At 33.3% G+C, this 15,545-nt stretch overlaps 7 protein-coding genes across 7 annotated transcripts; 4 read left to right on the forward strand and 3 right to left on the reverse strand.

Annotated features, from left to right (window-relative positions):
• Window positions 1-238: 238 nt before the first annotated feature.
• FG379_000307 (uncharacterized protein) lies at window positions 239-3,763 on the reverse strand (the record flags this gene model as incomplete). The annotated part of the gene is made up of 1 exon (XM_067325717.1): window positions 239-3,763. The coding sequence occupies one exon, from the start codon at window positions 3,761-3,763 to the stop codon at window positions 239-241; it is 3,525 nt and encodes a 1,174-aa protein (XP_067183261.1).
• Window positions 3,764-4,601: 838 nt separating this feature from the next.
• On the reverse strand, window positions 4,602-5,291 carry FG379_000308 (apicomplexan P36 family; the record flags this gene model as incomplete). Its single annotated transcript, XM_067325718.1, has 1 exon — window positions 4,602-5,291. One exon carries the CDS (start codon window positions 5,289-5,291, stop codon window positions 4,602-4,604), a length of 690 nt encoding a protein of 229 aa, XP_067183262.1.
• An 86-nt stretch (window positions 5,292-5,377) lies between these two features.
• On the forward strand, window positions 5,378-7,747 carry FG379_000309 (uncharacterized protein; the record flags this gene model as incomplete). Its single annotated transcript, XM_067325719.1, has 1 exon — window positions 5,378-7,747. One exon carries the CDS (start codon window positions 5,378-5,380, stop codon window positions 7,745-7,747), a length of 2,370 nt encoding a protein of 789 aa, XP_067183263.1.
• A 239-nt stretch (window positions 7,748-7,986) lies between these two features.
• FG379_000310 (uncharacterized protein) lies at window positions 7,987-9,704 on the forward strand (the record flags this gene model as incomplete). Its single annotated transcript, XM_067325720.1, has 7 exons — window positions 7,987-8,094; window positions 8,159-8,587; window positions 8,640-8,755; window positions 8,809-8,891; window positions 8,943-9,067; window positions 9,120-9,223; window positions 9,278-9,704. The coding sequence occupies 7 exons, from the start codon at window positions 7,987-7,989 to the stop codon at window positions 9,702-9,704; spliced, it is 1,392 nt and encodes a 463-aa protein (XP_067183264.1).
• Window positions 9,705-9,835: 131 nt separating this feature from the next.
• FG379_000311 (uncharacterized protein) lies at window positions 9,836-10,165 on the forward strand (the record flags this gene model as incomplete). Its single annotated transcript, XM_067325721.1, has 1 exon — window positions 9,836-10,165. One exon carries the CDS (start codon window positions 9,836-9,838, stop codon window positions 10,163-10,165), a length of 330 nt encoding a protein of 109 aa, XP_067183265.1.
• A 710-nt stretch (window positions 10,166-10,875) lies between these two features.
• Window positions 10,876-12,600, forward strand: FG379_000312 (cyclin; the record flags this gene model as incomplete). Its single annotated transcript, XM_067325722.1, has 1 exon — window positions 10,876-12,600. One exon carries the CDS (start codon window positions 10,876-10,878, stop codon window positions 12,598-12,600), a length of 1,725 nt encoding a protein of 574 aa, XP_067183266.1.
• Window positions 12,601-12,905: 305 nt separating this feature from the next.
• On the reverse strand, window positions 12,906-15,353 carry FG379_000313 (unconventional myosin; the record flags this gene model as incomplete). Its single annotated transcript, XM_067325723.1, has 1 exon — window positions 12,906-15,353. The coding sequence occupies one exon, from the start codon at window positions 15,351-15,353 to the stop codon at window positions 12,906-12,908; it is 2,448 nt and encodes an 815-aa protein (XP_067183267.1).
• Window positions 15,354-15,545: the final 192 nt, after the last annotated feature.

The raw sequence follows: 15,545 nt of genomic DNA on the forward strand, positions 1-15,545 counted from the left end.
TGTTAATAAAAAAATATATGATGAACAAAAAACACGAGAAATACTATATTATAACAGAAATAGCGCATATATCAGGCTCAGAACACGAATTATTCTAAAAAGTTGACTTAACACTTATTTCAATTGAATCCGAGTCAGAGCTCACATTAAAGATAAAAAGCTTACAGGAATAATCTTATCAAAAATATCTTAAGCCTTATTCAAACTACTGCTTTTTTTGAAATCTTAAACAGACAATTTATGCAGTTTGTAAGTGTATTCTGGGATATATTGACATAGCCATTAATTCTTGAAGAAGAAGTTTACATGCATATGGTAAGCAAATTTGACTGATATGTGACTTGTTGTTGCATGCTTTGCACTCAAAGTGTTGTTTTCCCAAGTCTGCAATACAAACAAGGCCACATAAATCACAAATATGAACACGATATGCATCACACTGATCAAAAAGTCTTTCTTTCAGCATTTTCGCTGCGCCGTGTGAAATCATACAATCACGTTCCATTTCACCAAACCTAAGTCCACCCTCTCTAGCACGGCCTTCCCTTGGTTGTCTTGTTAACATTGTCACTGCTCCTCTTGCTCTAGCGTGGATTTTATCATCGACCATATGTTTTAGTCTTTGATAATATGTTGGGCCAATAAATATTCTTGACTCCAGTCTTTTTCCTGTATGACCATTATACATAACTTCATTTCCATTTTTCTGGAAGCCAGAGTTATGTAAACGTGCAGATATCTCCTCAACAGTTACTCTTGTAAATGGGGTTGCATCACCCTCTAGACCTTGAATAGCACACGCCTTTCCAAGAAGACATTCAATCAAGTGGCCAATTGTCATTCGTGATGGAATAGCATGGGGATTCATAATTATATCTGGAGTAATCCCATCCTGAGTAAATGGCATATCCTCCATTCTATATGTTATTCCTATTGTACCTTTCTGTCCATGTCTTGAAGCGAATTTATCCCCAACGTGTGGTATCCTTACAGTTCTAACTTTAACCTTTACAAATTTAACGCCTTTGCTGTTTGTGCTGAGCAAAACCTCATCCACTACACCATGCTCGGATGTTCTGATTCCCACTGAACAATCTCTCTTTGTAAGCTTTTGAATACGTACATCACGATCTTCAGGATTTATGGGGCCAACCTTTCCGATAATAATATCGTCACCTAAAACTCTATTACCAGGTTCAATCAAACCATCTATATCCAAATTTCCATAATTTCCGAATTTAAGGCCACCTACCTCCTCAGGGTTAGGCAGTTCAAAAGATTCTATCAGATTACTACCAACTTGCTTCTCTTCTGAAACATAAGTTCTGTAAAAGACTGATCTAAATAGCCCCCTGTCAATAGAGGATTGATTCATTATCAAACTATCTTCTTGGTTATATCCGGAGTAACACATAATTCCAACAATACAGTTAATCCCTGCAGGTAATTCACGAAATCTCATATATGTCATTGCTCTTGTCGTTACCAATGGTTTCTGAGGATAATAAAGTACATAACCGAGTGTATCCATTCTAACATTATAATTACTTGTATAAACTCCCATAGCTTGCTTACCCATAGCACTTTGATAGACATTTCTTGGACTTTGATTATGATCAGGAAATGGAATAATACTCGCACAAATACCTAAGATCAAAGAGGGGTGAATTTCACAGTGAGTGTATGTACTGCAATATCCTCTTGCCGTCCTCAAGTCATTAATAAACATTGCAATCATTGATGACTCTTCTTCTTCACAATCAAGATATTCTATTATTCCTGTGTTAACTAAATCTTTCCAGCTGTACTCTTTAATATCACTGTTTCTTGTTTTGTCATAAAGGTATGTACTTTCACTTGATAAAAGTGAATTGATATGATATTTCTTTATTTTAAGCTCGCCATCTTCTCCGACAATGTAAAGAGGTCTCATAGACCTACCTGAATCCGTAAAAATTTTAACTTCTCTATTAATTACATCTAAAACTATAGAAGTTTCATATGGTATTTCTCCACTTCTTCTAATCATTCTTAAATTAGATATTGTATCTTCTGAATCATCAAAGCAGCCAATCCAATTACCATTAAGAAACACTTTTATTTTTCTTTTTATTCTTTCCGCTGGAATTTCATCTATTGAATCCATACCCCATTCATCCAAAAACGTTCTTATTGCAAAAGGTCTGTATCCTACAGATATCTCGCACATTAATGCCAGGTTCTTAACAAGTCCTACTGAATGACCCTCTGGAGTTTCAGCAGGACAAATCATACCCCAGTGTGTATTGTGTAACTGACGTGGTTTTGCAAATTTACCCTCACGCCCAAGAGGCGTATTTAGACGACGTAAATAGGAAAGGGCAGATGTGAAGGTTAAACGGCTTAAAACCTGAGATACACCTGTTCTAATAATCTTTCCATCTTTGTCCTTTCCCCAATTGCCAGTAGCGAATTGGTACTGTATTGTCTGTGTTATATATGATGCAGATCTAATAACACCAACTAAGTCAAATTCTTTTCCATTATCAATGTTTCTTTGAAGAATTCTGCGTACGTCCTTCATCATTTTCCTGAAGCATTGGCCAAACGATGCTGCAACCAATGGGCCAGCTAAGTCCAAACGCTTCTTACCGAAGTGATCACGATCATCTTCAGGAACCCTACCAAGAGCACCTAAACATAATTTATGAACCATATATCCAATAAAATATGCCTTACGTGATTCATTACCAGTGGTTACACCCACATGGGGAAGAAGTTCCTTTTCAAAAAGCTCACGTGCATACTGTATACGTTTTTCCCTCGCAGCACCAACAGTAGGCCCTCTTTTACCAATAAAGTCTAGACAAACATCTTGGGTAGAGAACTCGAATGTTTCAATAAGAGATGGCTTTATTAATGCTAACATCTGTGTGTCGCTAAAATCGTATACACACCTGGAAATTATCTCCTTATCTGATGAAATTCCTAATGCCCTAAATAAAATAGCAATAGGTATATCTGTTCTGATATACGGAATCGACGCAACAATTTGGCCTTGTCTTCCATTTGCACCTCCTCTCAACTTCACTGAGAAACCAGATGTTGCCTGCATTCCTTCTCTATTACTCCTGATTTCAGCAATCCAAGAATATTTAGAGGGTTGACGCTTTTGAAAGAGATATACAAAGTTGTTTGCCATTCTTTCCTGCCCAACTAAGACCTTTTCCATTCCATTTATAATAAAGTATCCTCCTTGGTCATAGACGCACTCTCCTGCACTCTGAAGTTCACGTTCACTGATGTTATGAGTCCAACAATACTCAGATCTGAGCATTATGGGAATTTTTGCAAGTGGCAATCTTGTATAGGTTGTTTCATGTACTAAAGTTTCGGTTCCATTTTCCTCTGTTCTATATACCTTTTGTTCAGCATCAACAAAAACTGGGCTAGAATACGTTAAGTTTCTTAGTCGTGCTTCGTTTGGCCATAATCCTCTTGCAACACCTTCTCTTTCTTCTACGGATGGCCTACTAAGTGACAGCTGCCCAAATTTAATAACATAACTTATTTTAGAATCTACTTGCTCATTTGGCCTATACTGTGGTTGAGGTTTAATAATTATAGGTGGGTGTTCATCAACTATTTCCTGTAATTTAAATATGGTAAAGTCATTAAAACTTTCCAATTGTTGGCTAACAAGACCTCTTTCTCGAAAATATGTTCCAACTAGTGCCCAAGAATCCTCTTGTTGAATCTCATTGTCTTTATAGTCTGAGTTCATTTGGAATCTGTTTTGTACTAAAAAATGAAGTAAATCCTATTTTCTTATTATCCTCAGTACCTAAAATATTTCAAAACAGAAATATTGACTTTCTGGGACACACGCGCCTAACATAACTAATTTAATTGTTAAAGTCAAACGAACAAATTTTTGTTGTATCATAATGATCTAATCGGTTAAAAAAATCTGTCTATTTATTTATATGTTAATTATAAGCCTCAATTTTCTTAATAATTTCCATAATTGTTTCTATATGTCTCACATCTCCTTGGAATTTGTTTTTATTTCTCAATTGCTTGAAGAGTGATTTTGCCACATCTTAAGTGAGCATAATATTTCTTGTCTTATTTTTAATCTGTTGCTTCAAGTATAATTTATCAAATATTTAATCTTTTTAAGTAAAATCAGTTTAATGTCATATTTTAAAGGAATACATGTAGTTAAAGATGACTATATGACAAAATAACATATTTTTAGCTGTTCTTGAATAATAATTAAACTCATTACTTGGTATTTTGTGTTGATCTATAAGTTTTTTATTTTCTGATTTTATTTGATTGATATTTTATTTCTTTAATGAAAACAAAGGTAATCCCCTTTTACAAATAAAATATACAAGTACTTCAAAAAAGCACTAAATATTGCACATCCTCAACTTTTTTTTAAAGATAAACATAGAAACAATTAGAGGTTAATTTCTTTCCTGAAAGTTTTATCAAAAAGAGAAAAATTATCACTAAATATCTATGAAAAACTAATTAGTATCAAATAAAATTAAAAAAATAAGTTCGGAAAAATTTAGTTTATAGATCAATAATTTGGTTATTAACAAAATTATTTAAAGGTAATCCTTATAGAAATCCACGCTTAAGCCATTTATTGAATATCCAGACCTTCCATTCACGTGCAAAACAACATAACCATCTTTCAGAGCATTTGCGCAATTATATATATCATCATCTATAAACAGTACTTGATCAGCGGAAAGGTTTTCATTTTCACAAACTTTTCTTAGGTGGAATGTTTTAAAAGGTGGCATTGGAGCATCCAAGCCTAAATTGGAGTACTCACTCCTTTCCTGCCAAAGTCTCGGATAAAAACAATAGTAATCAGAAACTTTAAATTTTGCATTACTATTCTGAAGGCAAATATTAATCATCGACTTTCCAGAGATATTTGTCTCTATTTTTTCAGATGGAATTAATTTCGGATCTGAAAATGTTACAACATTTATTGATAACCCAATTTCCATCGCAACTGCTCCCAAAATATTAAATTCACGAGACAAACTTTTTAAAAACAGTCTTCCTTTGTCACTTTGAGGATCAATAAATCCTCCAGAGTGCATCGTCATCATGGTAAGATCGAAATCAGATGCAATTGTACGTATATCAAAAGTGTCACAAATATAGCGAAGGAATCTCCTATGGATTTTAAACAACTGACTTTCGCCACAATTTAAATATAATTCTTTTTCCTTAAAGATGTTAAACCATTTGTAGAAGTTAAATTGCTTATCAGATAGCATTTTTTTCCTAAATTTTACAAACCGTGGGGATCGAGGGGGCGCACTATGAAATAAAAGAAATTGTTAAATGAATGCACAAAAGAAAGATGAACGCCATTATATTAGAGGAAGAAAAAAGTTTGGATTTATCAATTTACAATAATAATGTCGAATATTCTGATGTAAAGAACGAATTCTGCTCATCAGTTTCAATTATTCAGAAGTCTCTAAATAGTTGCTCGAATAAAATGAATTCTATGAGGAATGAAGTTTTATGCAATCTAGAGAAAGGCTTAGAATGTTATTCACAGAGAGTTGAAAAGTTGCCTTCAGAAATTAGAAATATTAGGGATCTAAAGTGTAAACTACAATCTGCAATTCAAGTAGTAGAAAATATTTTATCCCTGAAGAAATGTAGTAATGATTTTAAACTTGGAATGTCTAACAAGGACTATTTATCGTCTGCACTTTGTGTAAATAAATATTTAAACCTTAGAAACTCATGTATAAATCTTGAACATGATTTGTGCAATGAAATGGAAAGCGGAAGAGGAAAATTGTATGAAACGATTTGTGATAATCTAGACAAATCACTTTCAAATGGGGATATAGAAGATATAACTTACTTTATTAAATTGTTTGTTCCAATTGGAAAAGCAGAGGAAGGCCTTGAAATATACATAAAATTTATTAGGGAGAATATTAGTGAGAAATGCATGGCAATTTACAATGAATCGATAGCAAAATCAAATAAAACAGGTGAGAAAATGAACTTTTCTGAGATGATAACTTCATTATTTGTTACAGTGTTTGACTGCATTAATGACTGCCAAGAGAATACTATTGATTTTTTTTCTGAAATTGAAGGTGGAAACTCCGATAATCAAAATGTCTCTCTTAATAAATGTACAGTGCTACGCCAAATGTACTCGAAATTAATGGAAGAAGTAGATATTCAATGTTCGATAATATTCAATAAATTTGAAAAACAATATTCTGCTTATCTTGACAATAATTGGAATGAAATCGAGGAAAATGGCGTACTAAATATGAGTATTTCTAATTTTGAACTTGACAGATTCTTAGAAGAGGTATCATACATATGTAAGCTATATTTCAAATTCAAAGTTCGTATTAATGATTTGATTAATTCTTACATGAATATAAATAATAGTCATCTAAGCAACTTCAGAGATGAGAGAGTAGAGGAACTTAAAATTGTAAATAGAAATGAGAATACATTATCAAGTAGGATTGAATTATTGAGTTTTAAATATGTTTCATGCGAATACGGCTATTTGTTATACTCAATCAATCAAGCGTTAAATTATACAGATGAAATACCGTGGAATGACCAGGATATACTTAATTCAACTCTGGTAGAAGACATTTTTTTTCTTTTGTACAAAACTACGAATAGATGCATTTCTATAGGAAATGCTCAATCACTAAAGCTAATTATTGCTCATATAAATCACATATTATCCAATATTGTAAAAAAAAAGATTGCAGAAAACCTACAATATTCCAAACCTTTTTATGAAGCCTCTCTTGGAAGCAATAATGAATCTATTTCTTGCTATTCACACAAACATTTACTAGACTTAATACAGAGGAAAGAAGCAAGTATTTCAAATATTAATTCAAAGTATTCGTGGACACATTCATTGAATAATCTTCAAGCGTGTATCGAAAATATTGAGATAATTTCTAAAACAATTGTTAGAGATTTTGAAGAATATTATAGTGACTTGAAATATTTTGAAATGTGTATAGATAATCATCAAAGAGATGGAAATGAAAATCAAAATACAAGCAAATATTCTGATAAGTTTGAGGTGTCTGAATATATTGAAAAATCATTTGAGCAAACAGTCAATGAATACAAATCTGTTCACGAATATTACTCTAAGATTTCACTTCAAATTTTAAGTAAAATATCGATTTCGCCTATTTTGGTACACCTACATGAGGAAATTACATTCGAAATATCAGAACTAGAAAGCAAAGAATATTCATTGAATAATTCATTTATTCCATCATTATCATTATCTCTTAAAACAATCAATGACCATTTGAGATGTTATTACAATAATCAGAGTTCAGAATTTATTCTATCACTTATGATAGAAAGAATTGTTAACAAAATCGAACAAATCATTGTTAATTACCCAGAAAGAAAGAAGTTTACGATATACGGTGCTCTTGCGTTTGAAAATGATATAAGGAATTTGCTCTCATTTACAAATTCTCTCCTTTCAATTAGTATACGTCACATGTTCCTAAGACTTTTAGAAATTTGTGATTTGCTCAATATAATATCTCTTGAAGAGCTTAATGAACTACTCATAACCGATTTTCCATGTAGAAACTGGCACCTTTCCAAATCAGACATCGCAAAAGTTTTGTTTTTAAGGTCTGATGTAGACCATGATAAATTGAAAACTATAATTAAGTCAAATATTTTCTTTAAATAGCGTAAATTTGTAGGATGAATTTTTAATGTTGCCCAAAATTGTTAAATAACTCATGTAATTCTATTTTATATTTTTTTATGTAAAATACTGTGCGGCCGGAACTTTGACTTAATTTCGAGAGCTGGAATCTATTATGTCATGAATGACTGGTGTGTGTGGGGAGAATTATTTTTTTAATTGTTAACACTTTTGAAAAATAAGTTGAAATCTGAGTCATTGTTGAGATGTAATATTTAATGATGAAAAGCAAAAAAGCAGAATATATTAAGCCATCTATAGTGCATCCTTCAAAATTTTCTAGATTTGAAGTAGGTGATAGAGTTGGGAAATATGTGAAGATAAGAGAAGTAAGTGGCACTTTGAATATTTTACATGCTATTCAAATAATAATTTAACTTAATATGTTATTAGGTTGGAACTGGATCATATGGAAAAGCAGTACACGTCAAAGATATATCTAGGGGAAGAGACTATGTGATGAAATCAATCGATATTTCCAAATTATCTGAAAACGAGAGAAAAGTTGCAATAAATGAGGTAAAACTACTCAGTAGCATTAGACATCCATATATCATATGTTTTAGAGAATCTTTTGTTGATGGAAATTACTTGAATATAATTATGGAGTATGCGGAAGGTGGAGACTTATTTCAGAAGGTTAATACTCAAAAACAATTAAAAAACTATTTATTAGAAAAACAGATCGTCAGATGGTTAACACAAGCACTTCTAGGACTCGCTCACTTACATAGCAGAAAAATATTACATAGAGACATTAAAAGTCAGAATATGTTTATTTCGAATAATGGGTTAAAAATAGGAGATTTTGGAATTGCAAAGGTATGTCATATAATAAAAAAAACGAATCAATGCCAACGTAATTCAATAACAGGTACTTGAGAATACGGGAGCATTTGCTAAAACAACAATAGGAACGCCATATTATTTATCACCAGAAATATGTTTATCTAAGCCTTACTCATGGTCGTCTGATGTCTGGGCACTTGGGTATGTGAATAAATATTAAAATAATTGCCTTTTAACTTATATTTGCTCTTTAGTTGTGTCGCATATGAAATGTGCACTTTAAGAGTACCTTTTGATGCACCAAATTTAAAAGTGCTTGTAGAAAAAATAACACAAGGTATGTTTAAAAAATTAAAGAGGTTTATAAATTAATTCTTTTAAATTCTAGGTAAGTTGCCCCCTATTCAGAATTCTTATTCAAAGTGTTTGCGTGAGATTATTATGGATATGTTGGTGACGAATTCTTTACAGAGACCAACTGTAAACGAATTATTAAATTATCCAATCATTATGGTAAGATAACCTTTTCATTTTGATTACTTTTTTATATTATTGTTATATATAGGCAGAATTAAGACAAATGAAAGAAGAAGCAGTCTTTATTTGTAAGAACAATTTATGTGAGAAAAGCATGGTCAATAATGCAATACTAATAGCGGATATTATAAGGTAAGCATATAAATTCATCAAACCAAAAAATGAATAATAATTATTCTAAACAAGTACTTTTCAAATGAAATCGAAATCAGAAAGGCATCTAAAGAATCCCATAGAGAAAAGTGATACCCAATCTGTGATTTCAAATGCGGAAAGTACAGCGACCAATGAATTTGAAAATTATGAAGTCAAGTCAAAGAATGTACAAACTAGCAGTCAGACTGGGACGTTGAAAACTATTCCAAGTTTAATTGGCAACTCTTCTGAAGGCATTAAATCGAAACACAAGTATATGCAGGTAAACAATTCATGTAAAGAGGTAGAAATAGTGTCTGAAGCATCAACCGACACATGGACATCTTCGTCAATCTCACATAAAAACACAGATCACGGAATAATTTCAGAAGAAAAAGAAACAAAAGATTCATGTATCGTCCCGAAGATGAAGTACAAGAATATGTCGCTATTTCCAGTTGAAACATTATTACAATGAAAACTGTTTAATGTTTTGTCTAAGCGGTCTATGCCATCTCCTTATACCCCCACCCTCACCCACTTACCCACCCACCCATTCTTTTTATTAGAGTTGAATCGGAATAAATATTGAATTTACATACTCCAGAAATGGCAGACGAAAATTTTCGTCCCGATGAAAACCCAAGAAATAATGCCAACATAGATGACTCTGTTTTCGCGGAATGCACAGAGGATTCGATTCAAAACTTAGTTTCTGATATGCAATCGCATTTCAAGACAATGTCACAGACAATACTTAACAGAATAGATGACATGGGAACTCGCATCGATCAATTAGAATTTATGTTGAATGATCTAATTTCTGAAGTAGAGGCAACCGAAGCGAAAAAGGAACAAATTCAGACTCAGAATATGACATTAAACAAAGAGTCTGAACTTGAAATCCAGAAAAAAGGAGATGAAGTTCTAGGACTTTAAATTGTAATAATAAAACACACCCAAACAATATAGTACTTGTTTCAAAACGCAATAATTAACTATGAAAGACTCCTGTTCTTCAATTTACTGTGTTAAATTAATGAAGCAGTAATAATACTTATCTTATTCCCCTTGAATTTAATGTAAGGTCGTTTCAACCAATATGATCTGCCGATAGAAATATTCTATTATTTGAATCTTATTCTCCCCATGTCATGCAGTTATAAATTTATTTTGGTATTCCTGGATTATTATACCGGCGCCTTGTAGACATGACAGTTACACTGTCTATAATTTAGTAGTTGGTAATGTATCTTTGAAGACATTTATGCGTACTAAAGGAAAAAACGCAAATAGCTCGAGGTTACTATATTTAATGTATTAAGGGATGCATCTTCCAAGTGATAAAAATATGCGGTTGAATTTTAGAATGACTCGGGGGAGATATAGATGGAAATAGGAGACTAGCTAAATCATTTAAGTAACATTACTTGGAGATTTACAACACTTTCCTCTGACTTCTGAATACATTCTACGTTTTAAATTTGTCCAAGGGGGCATATATGAAGAGTTAGAGTTGGTCTCTTTGAGACCTATTATTCCGGTTACTGGAGATACTATTTTGGATGAATACCTGCCTGAATTATCTTTAAAAATTCAAGCAAGGTCCTTTCATCCATACTTTGCTTTGTTATGGCAATAACAAAATTATGTTATCTGGATTTCAACCAGTTCATTTTACTCGACCTCCACAAGATTCAGTCTCAAATTCAAAATGTGGATTCCACCAATTTAGCTCATACCTAACTAACAATTTAAACTACTCAGACAGCTGTAAGAGTAGTAAGTTTCTATTTTCATCAGATGGAAATAATTGCGACGATGGTGTTGATTCTCATAATGATTCATTTAACAATGAACGTAGGTCGTTTCACAGTGCCCTTTCAAAAAGAACTGAAACTACAAATACAGAACCCGGTTTTGTTGTCGCGCTCTCGATTTTCTTAGCTCAAATTGCTACGTCCAATTCATCATCAGCATGTGACGTAGGTTCTTTAACTCCATTTCATTCTGTCTGTGTTCCTCCTATACCTATAAGAGCGTATTTAGTGAGAATTGCCCAACATTTTTGTTGCAGTAATGAGTGTTTTGTTCTAGCAATTGTTTACGTTGGGCGAATTATAAAGTTAAATCGGGGCTTTTCACTGACATTACTGAATGTACATCGTGTAATTCTTACGGCTATTATGCTAGCAACAAAGTTTTTTGATGATGTATATTTTAGCAACGCGTTTTATGCTAATATTTCCGGTGTTGGAGCACGCGAACTCAATTCTCTCGAAATTTACTTTCTTAGGTTAATAAAATTCCACCTCTTTGTTACAGAAACCGAATATGAATTACACAAAAATCTGATTATGGAGTCTGCCACCAATTCATTTATACCACCTTCTCTACCAATGAATATTATGAATATCCAAATGAGCGAGAAATCCAATGAACAATTCCAAATGGGCGAGTTTAAGTATTTTGATGGTAGGTGTATCTGTCGTAATTCTAGAAACAGTTGTTCCCATGATTTGGGTGCATATTTTTCACGGAACTACATTGAAAATCAGGATCTGCGTTCAGAACACATAACTCATTCCTCTAATTTGAGGGAATTTGATTGGAATATACACAAGAGTGGACACAGGAATAATGAAATGGTCTCGTTTCCTAATTTATCAATAAATTCTAATATTTATGTCTCCAAGTCTTGCACAAGATTTACTACTGATATAGACGTGAATTCAACTGGGAGTTCTCAACAGGGGAGATCTCTAAGTAATTCCACACTTGGTAAATTAAGTGATCAGAAATCTTTTCTTTACGGAACTGAAAGGTACGAGAATCCAAATACTGATTATGGTGTGAGAAATAGGTATTCATTTACTGGACATAAGACACTCTTGAACCAGAGACCTTCCTTTGATAACCAGACCGATTGCAGTACAGCATCGCAAAGTGAATTTGACGAGGTGGAGCAGTTCCCAGGTAGAATTAAGAAACAATTTTCTTCAGGAACAAACCGTTCAGTTTCATTTGGAATAAACAACTCTTCATATAGAGCCTCAGATAATTCATCAGGAATCGGCCTTCAGCACAACAGTAACTCTCAATCTCAAGCTTATTCACATAAAGAACACTCAAACTCATTCCCCGACAATCGGTTTCCCTTCAATAAAGGTAGTGCGTCTGATATCCGTACTGTCTGTCAGAACGGCTACGGAAATACTTCAAAATTGCAGTTATTCCCTGCGTCTAGCTCTTCAAATTCAGTTCAAACATCGGTCTCGGCATTCAATCCCGCAGTAAGTCACTATGGAAAACTAATTATTAATTCCTACAACTTCCGTTGTGCAACAGGGCTTGATAAAAAATTGTTTGTTTAATTATTTTTTAATATGTAATGAATTATTATATTGTTCATATTAGGCAAGATTTTTTAGTTAATTCTAATACGAATCCAACTACTTAAAGACTCTCAGTTTAATTTAGTGATGCAAACTAACTCCTAGGGAATTTTGACTATTGACTCTTCTGACGACTTTTTCTACATGTCACACTGAATTTGCAGAATTCTTTGGACACTTTTCTTAAAGACTCATAATTATGTTTTCTAAACAATCACATACAAGGTACATCAATGTAGGTGAATTGATATTCGGTATACCATCTAAAACTGCAACAACAAAATCTAATTTACAGAGACCTCGATATCTAGTACTCTTCTTAATTGAGCTTGGATTCTCGTTAGAGGTTTGAGTTGATTCTTTCTAAATTCTTTGCGCAACTTGTATCTCAAATATACGGCTTCTAGTAATTGTACAAGTGGTTCAAATGCAGCGAGCTTCTCGCGTTGAAGTTGTGCCATTTTTTTAGCTGCATCTTTAGACAAAAATACCATGGTTTTTCCAATTGCCCATGAACTCTTCGGAATATCCGTACTTTGCAGCATTTTTTCTGCAAGTATTCTCGGGTCAGTATTCTTGTCATTTGAAATTGCCATATTACAGTATTTAAATTGGAAAATGAACTCGGAGAATGTTCTTCTGTATGAGAAACCAAGATTTCTAAGTTGTAAGGCCTCCAAAATAGATAAAGAATGTAGTTGAATCAAGACTTTTGATGCAACCCAATCTAGTGGTTTTTTGGACTCGTTTGGTTTGACACATCTAATGAAGTGTGGCTCAGTTTCATCAATGATAGACATTAAGGTTCCAAGAGAGTTGATAAATTGAGATCCAATCAATTGACCTTTGGCCATTTTGCCTCTTTCAACAAATACACCTTTGAATAGACTAGAAATTAATTCATTAGAAGATTTTTGAACAACTTCCACAAGTTCTGCCCTTAGAACATCCTTGTTTTTGAATAAGAAACCAGAAGCACAATATTGAATGTCTCCAATGGTGTGGCTCACAATAAAATTCACGTTGCCACTAATTTTCGCAGGTTTTAAACATGGATTATTCTTTAAGTTAGTATATGCTGCAGACAAAAACTTTTCGTCAGTGCCACTTGGAACCAAACATTGATCCTCCATAGCGGAAAGGATTGAATTTTTCTTATCACATAAAGCCTCTAGAACCAACTTGTTTGATTTAAACTCCAAGTTTGCAGAAGAAATACCTTCACTGCTGTACAATTTTTGCTCTTTCTCAAAAACTATGTCCGTGAAATTTTTCTGTAAATATTCGTTTGTAACGTTAATGAAGAACTGTTCAAGGGAGTTGTTTTTAAATACTTCAAATCCAAAGATATCTAGCATTCCACAAAATACATTGAAGCCTTGTGGTGGCTTAATGTTCTCATTCAAACTAGAAATAATGTAGTCGAATAGTTTATCATAAAGGCCCTTTGCTAATGAGTCTTTTAACATTCTTGTTTCATCCGGTCTAAATCTTCCCTCAATAACATTTTTACCTGCATATGAAATCTTTACAATAATTTCTTTTTCTACTGCTTCTCCATCCAATTTGCAAAGTTCCATTGCATCATTAAATGATTGTCTACTTGAGTCTGCAATCTTAGAACCTTCAACACCTCCACCGACATCAACAGGCTCTATCTCAACATTTCCAAGTAGTAATATTCCTGATACCAGAGACAATATGTCCTCAATCTGCTCGTTTCTAAGACCCATTGTCTTAAAACTTTCCATAACATCCTTGAAATCCTGGACATCATCGATATTGTCCACATCTAGGCACTGCGGATTGATGAATTTGTATTTATTCAATGGCCTGAGCTTTAATTTTTCCTTTAGTCCTGGAAAAGATTCTGCTCCTTTCAAAAGTTGGTAAAAAATGTGGTAACTTCTCTCGAGACTATCCTGAGTAATTACACGAGATTTTTCCAACAAAAAGTTACGAACAACACCATATTCAATGCCACCAAGTTTTCCCAATTGCAATTGCATAAAACGACCGAATCTTGACGAGTTGTTATTACGTATTGTTTTGGCATTACCAAATGCTTCTAGAACTGGATTTGCAGCCATAATTGCATTTTGAATCTTGAGGTCCATTGTACCACTCTTTGATGATGCAAAGAATTTCATAACGTGCTTAGTTGCTTCAGTTTTACCTGCACCGGACTCACCACAAACCAAAATCGATTGGCATCTAGAAACACTCATAATATTATCAAATGCTCTCTTCGCAATGGAAAATACGTGAGGAGGTAGTTTAGAAACATCATTCGAATCACGGTAACTCAAAACAGTTTCCTGACCTACAAGTCCAACGTCCTTGAATGGGTTGATTGCAACAAGTAACGGATCAGCTGTAGTATAAATCTGGTTTACTAAGTACCTCTGCTTCAAGAAATCTAGGACACAGGGTATTGTTGTAAAAGGGACCAATCCAATATCTGGATATGCATTTGGATCGAAGGGTTCATTAGCAATGTAACATGTGTCAGGCTTTGCTTCAAAAACTGTATTGGAATCGACTTCCTTGAGAGAAAGCATCTCCGCGGTGGATTCACCTTGGACGATGCATTTTGCAAAAAGACTATCTGGATCATTTAAGACTGAAGGTGCAGAATCACACCAAACAATTGAACCCTTTGCTGTCTTCTTGTCAAATACGAACTTTCCTGAGACCTTACGAGTCAAACCTTTGACATCCTTAGCACTCATATTTTAATAAATTTTTAAAGTGTAAATATATACTGACTTTGTGTATTGAGCTTGTGATTTACAGTTACTCGTTTAAATCTGTTCATGCAAACTGCACTCAACTGGTGATTGTGTCTAACAATGATTTAAGCGCGCCTATCTCATGTCTAGGTATAATTTTTAAAATACATGTAAAAGATAAAGAAAATTAGT

Source organism: Cryptosporidium bovis (genome assembly GCF_009768925.1).
Source record: "Cryptosporidium bovis isolate 45015 chromosome Unknown contig_10, whole genome shotgun sequence".
In the NCBI taxonomy this organism is placed as follows: domain Eukaryota; phylum Apicomplexa; class Conoidasida; order Eucoccidiorida; family Cryptosporidiidae; genus Cryptosporidium; species Cryptosporidium bovis.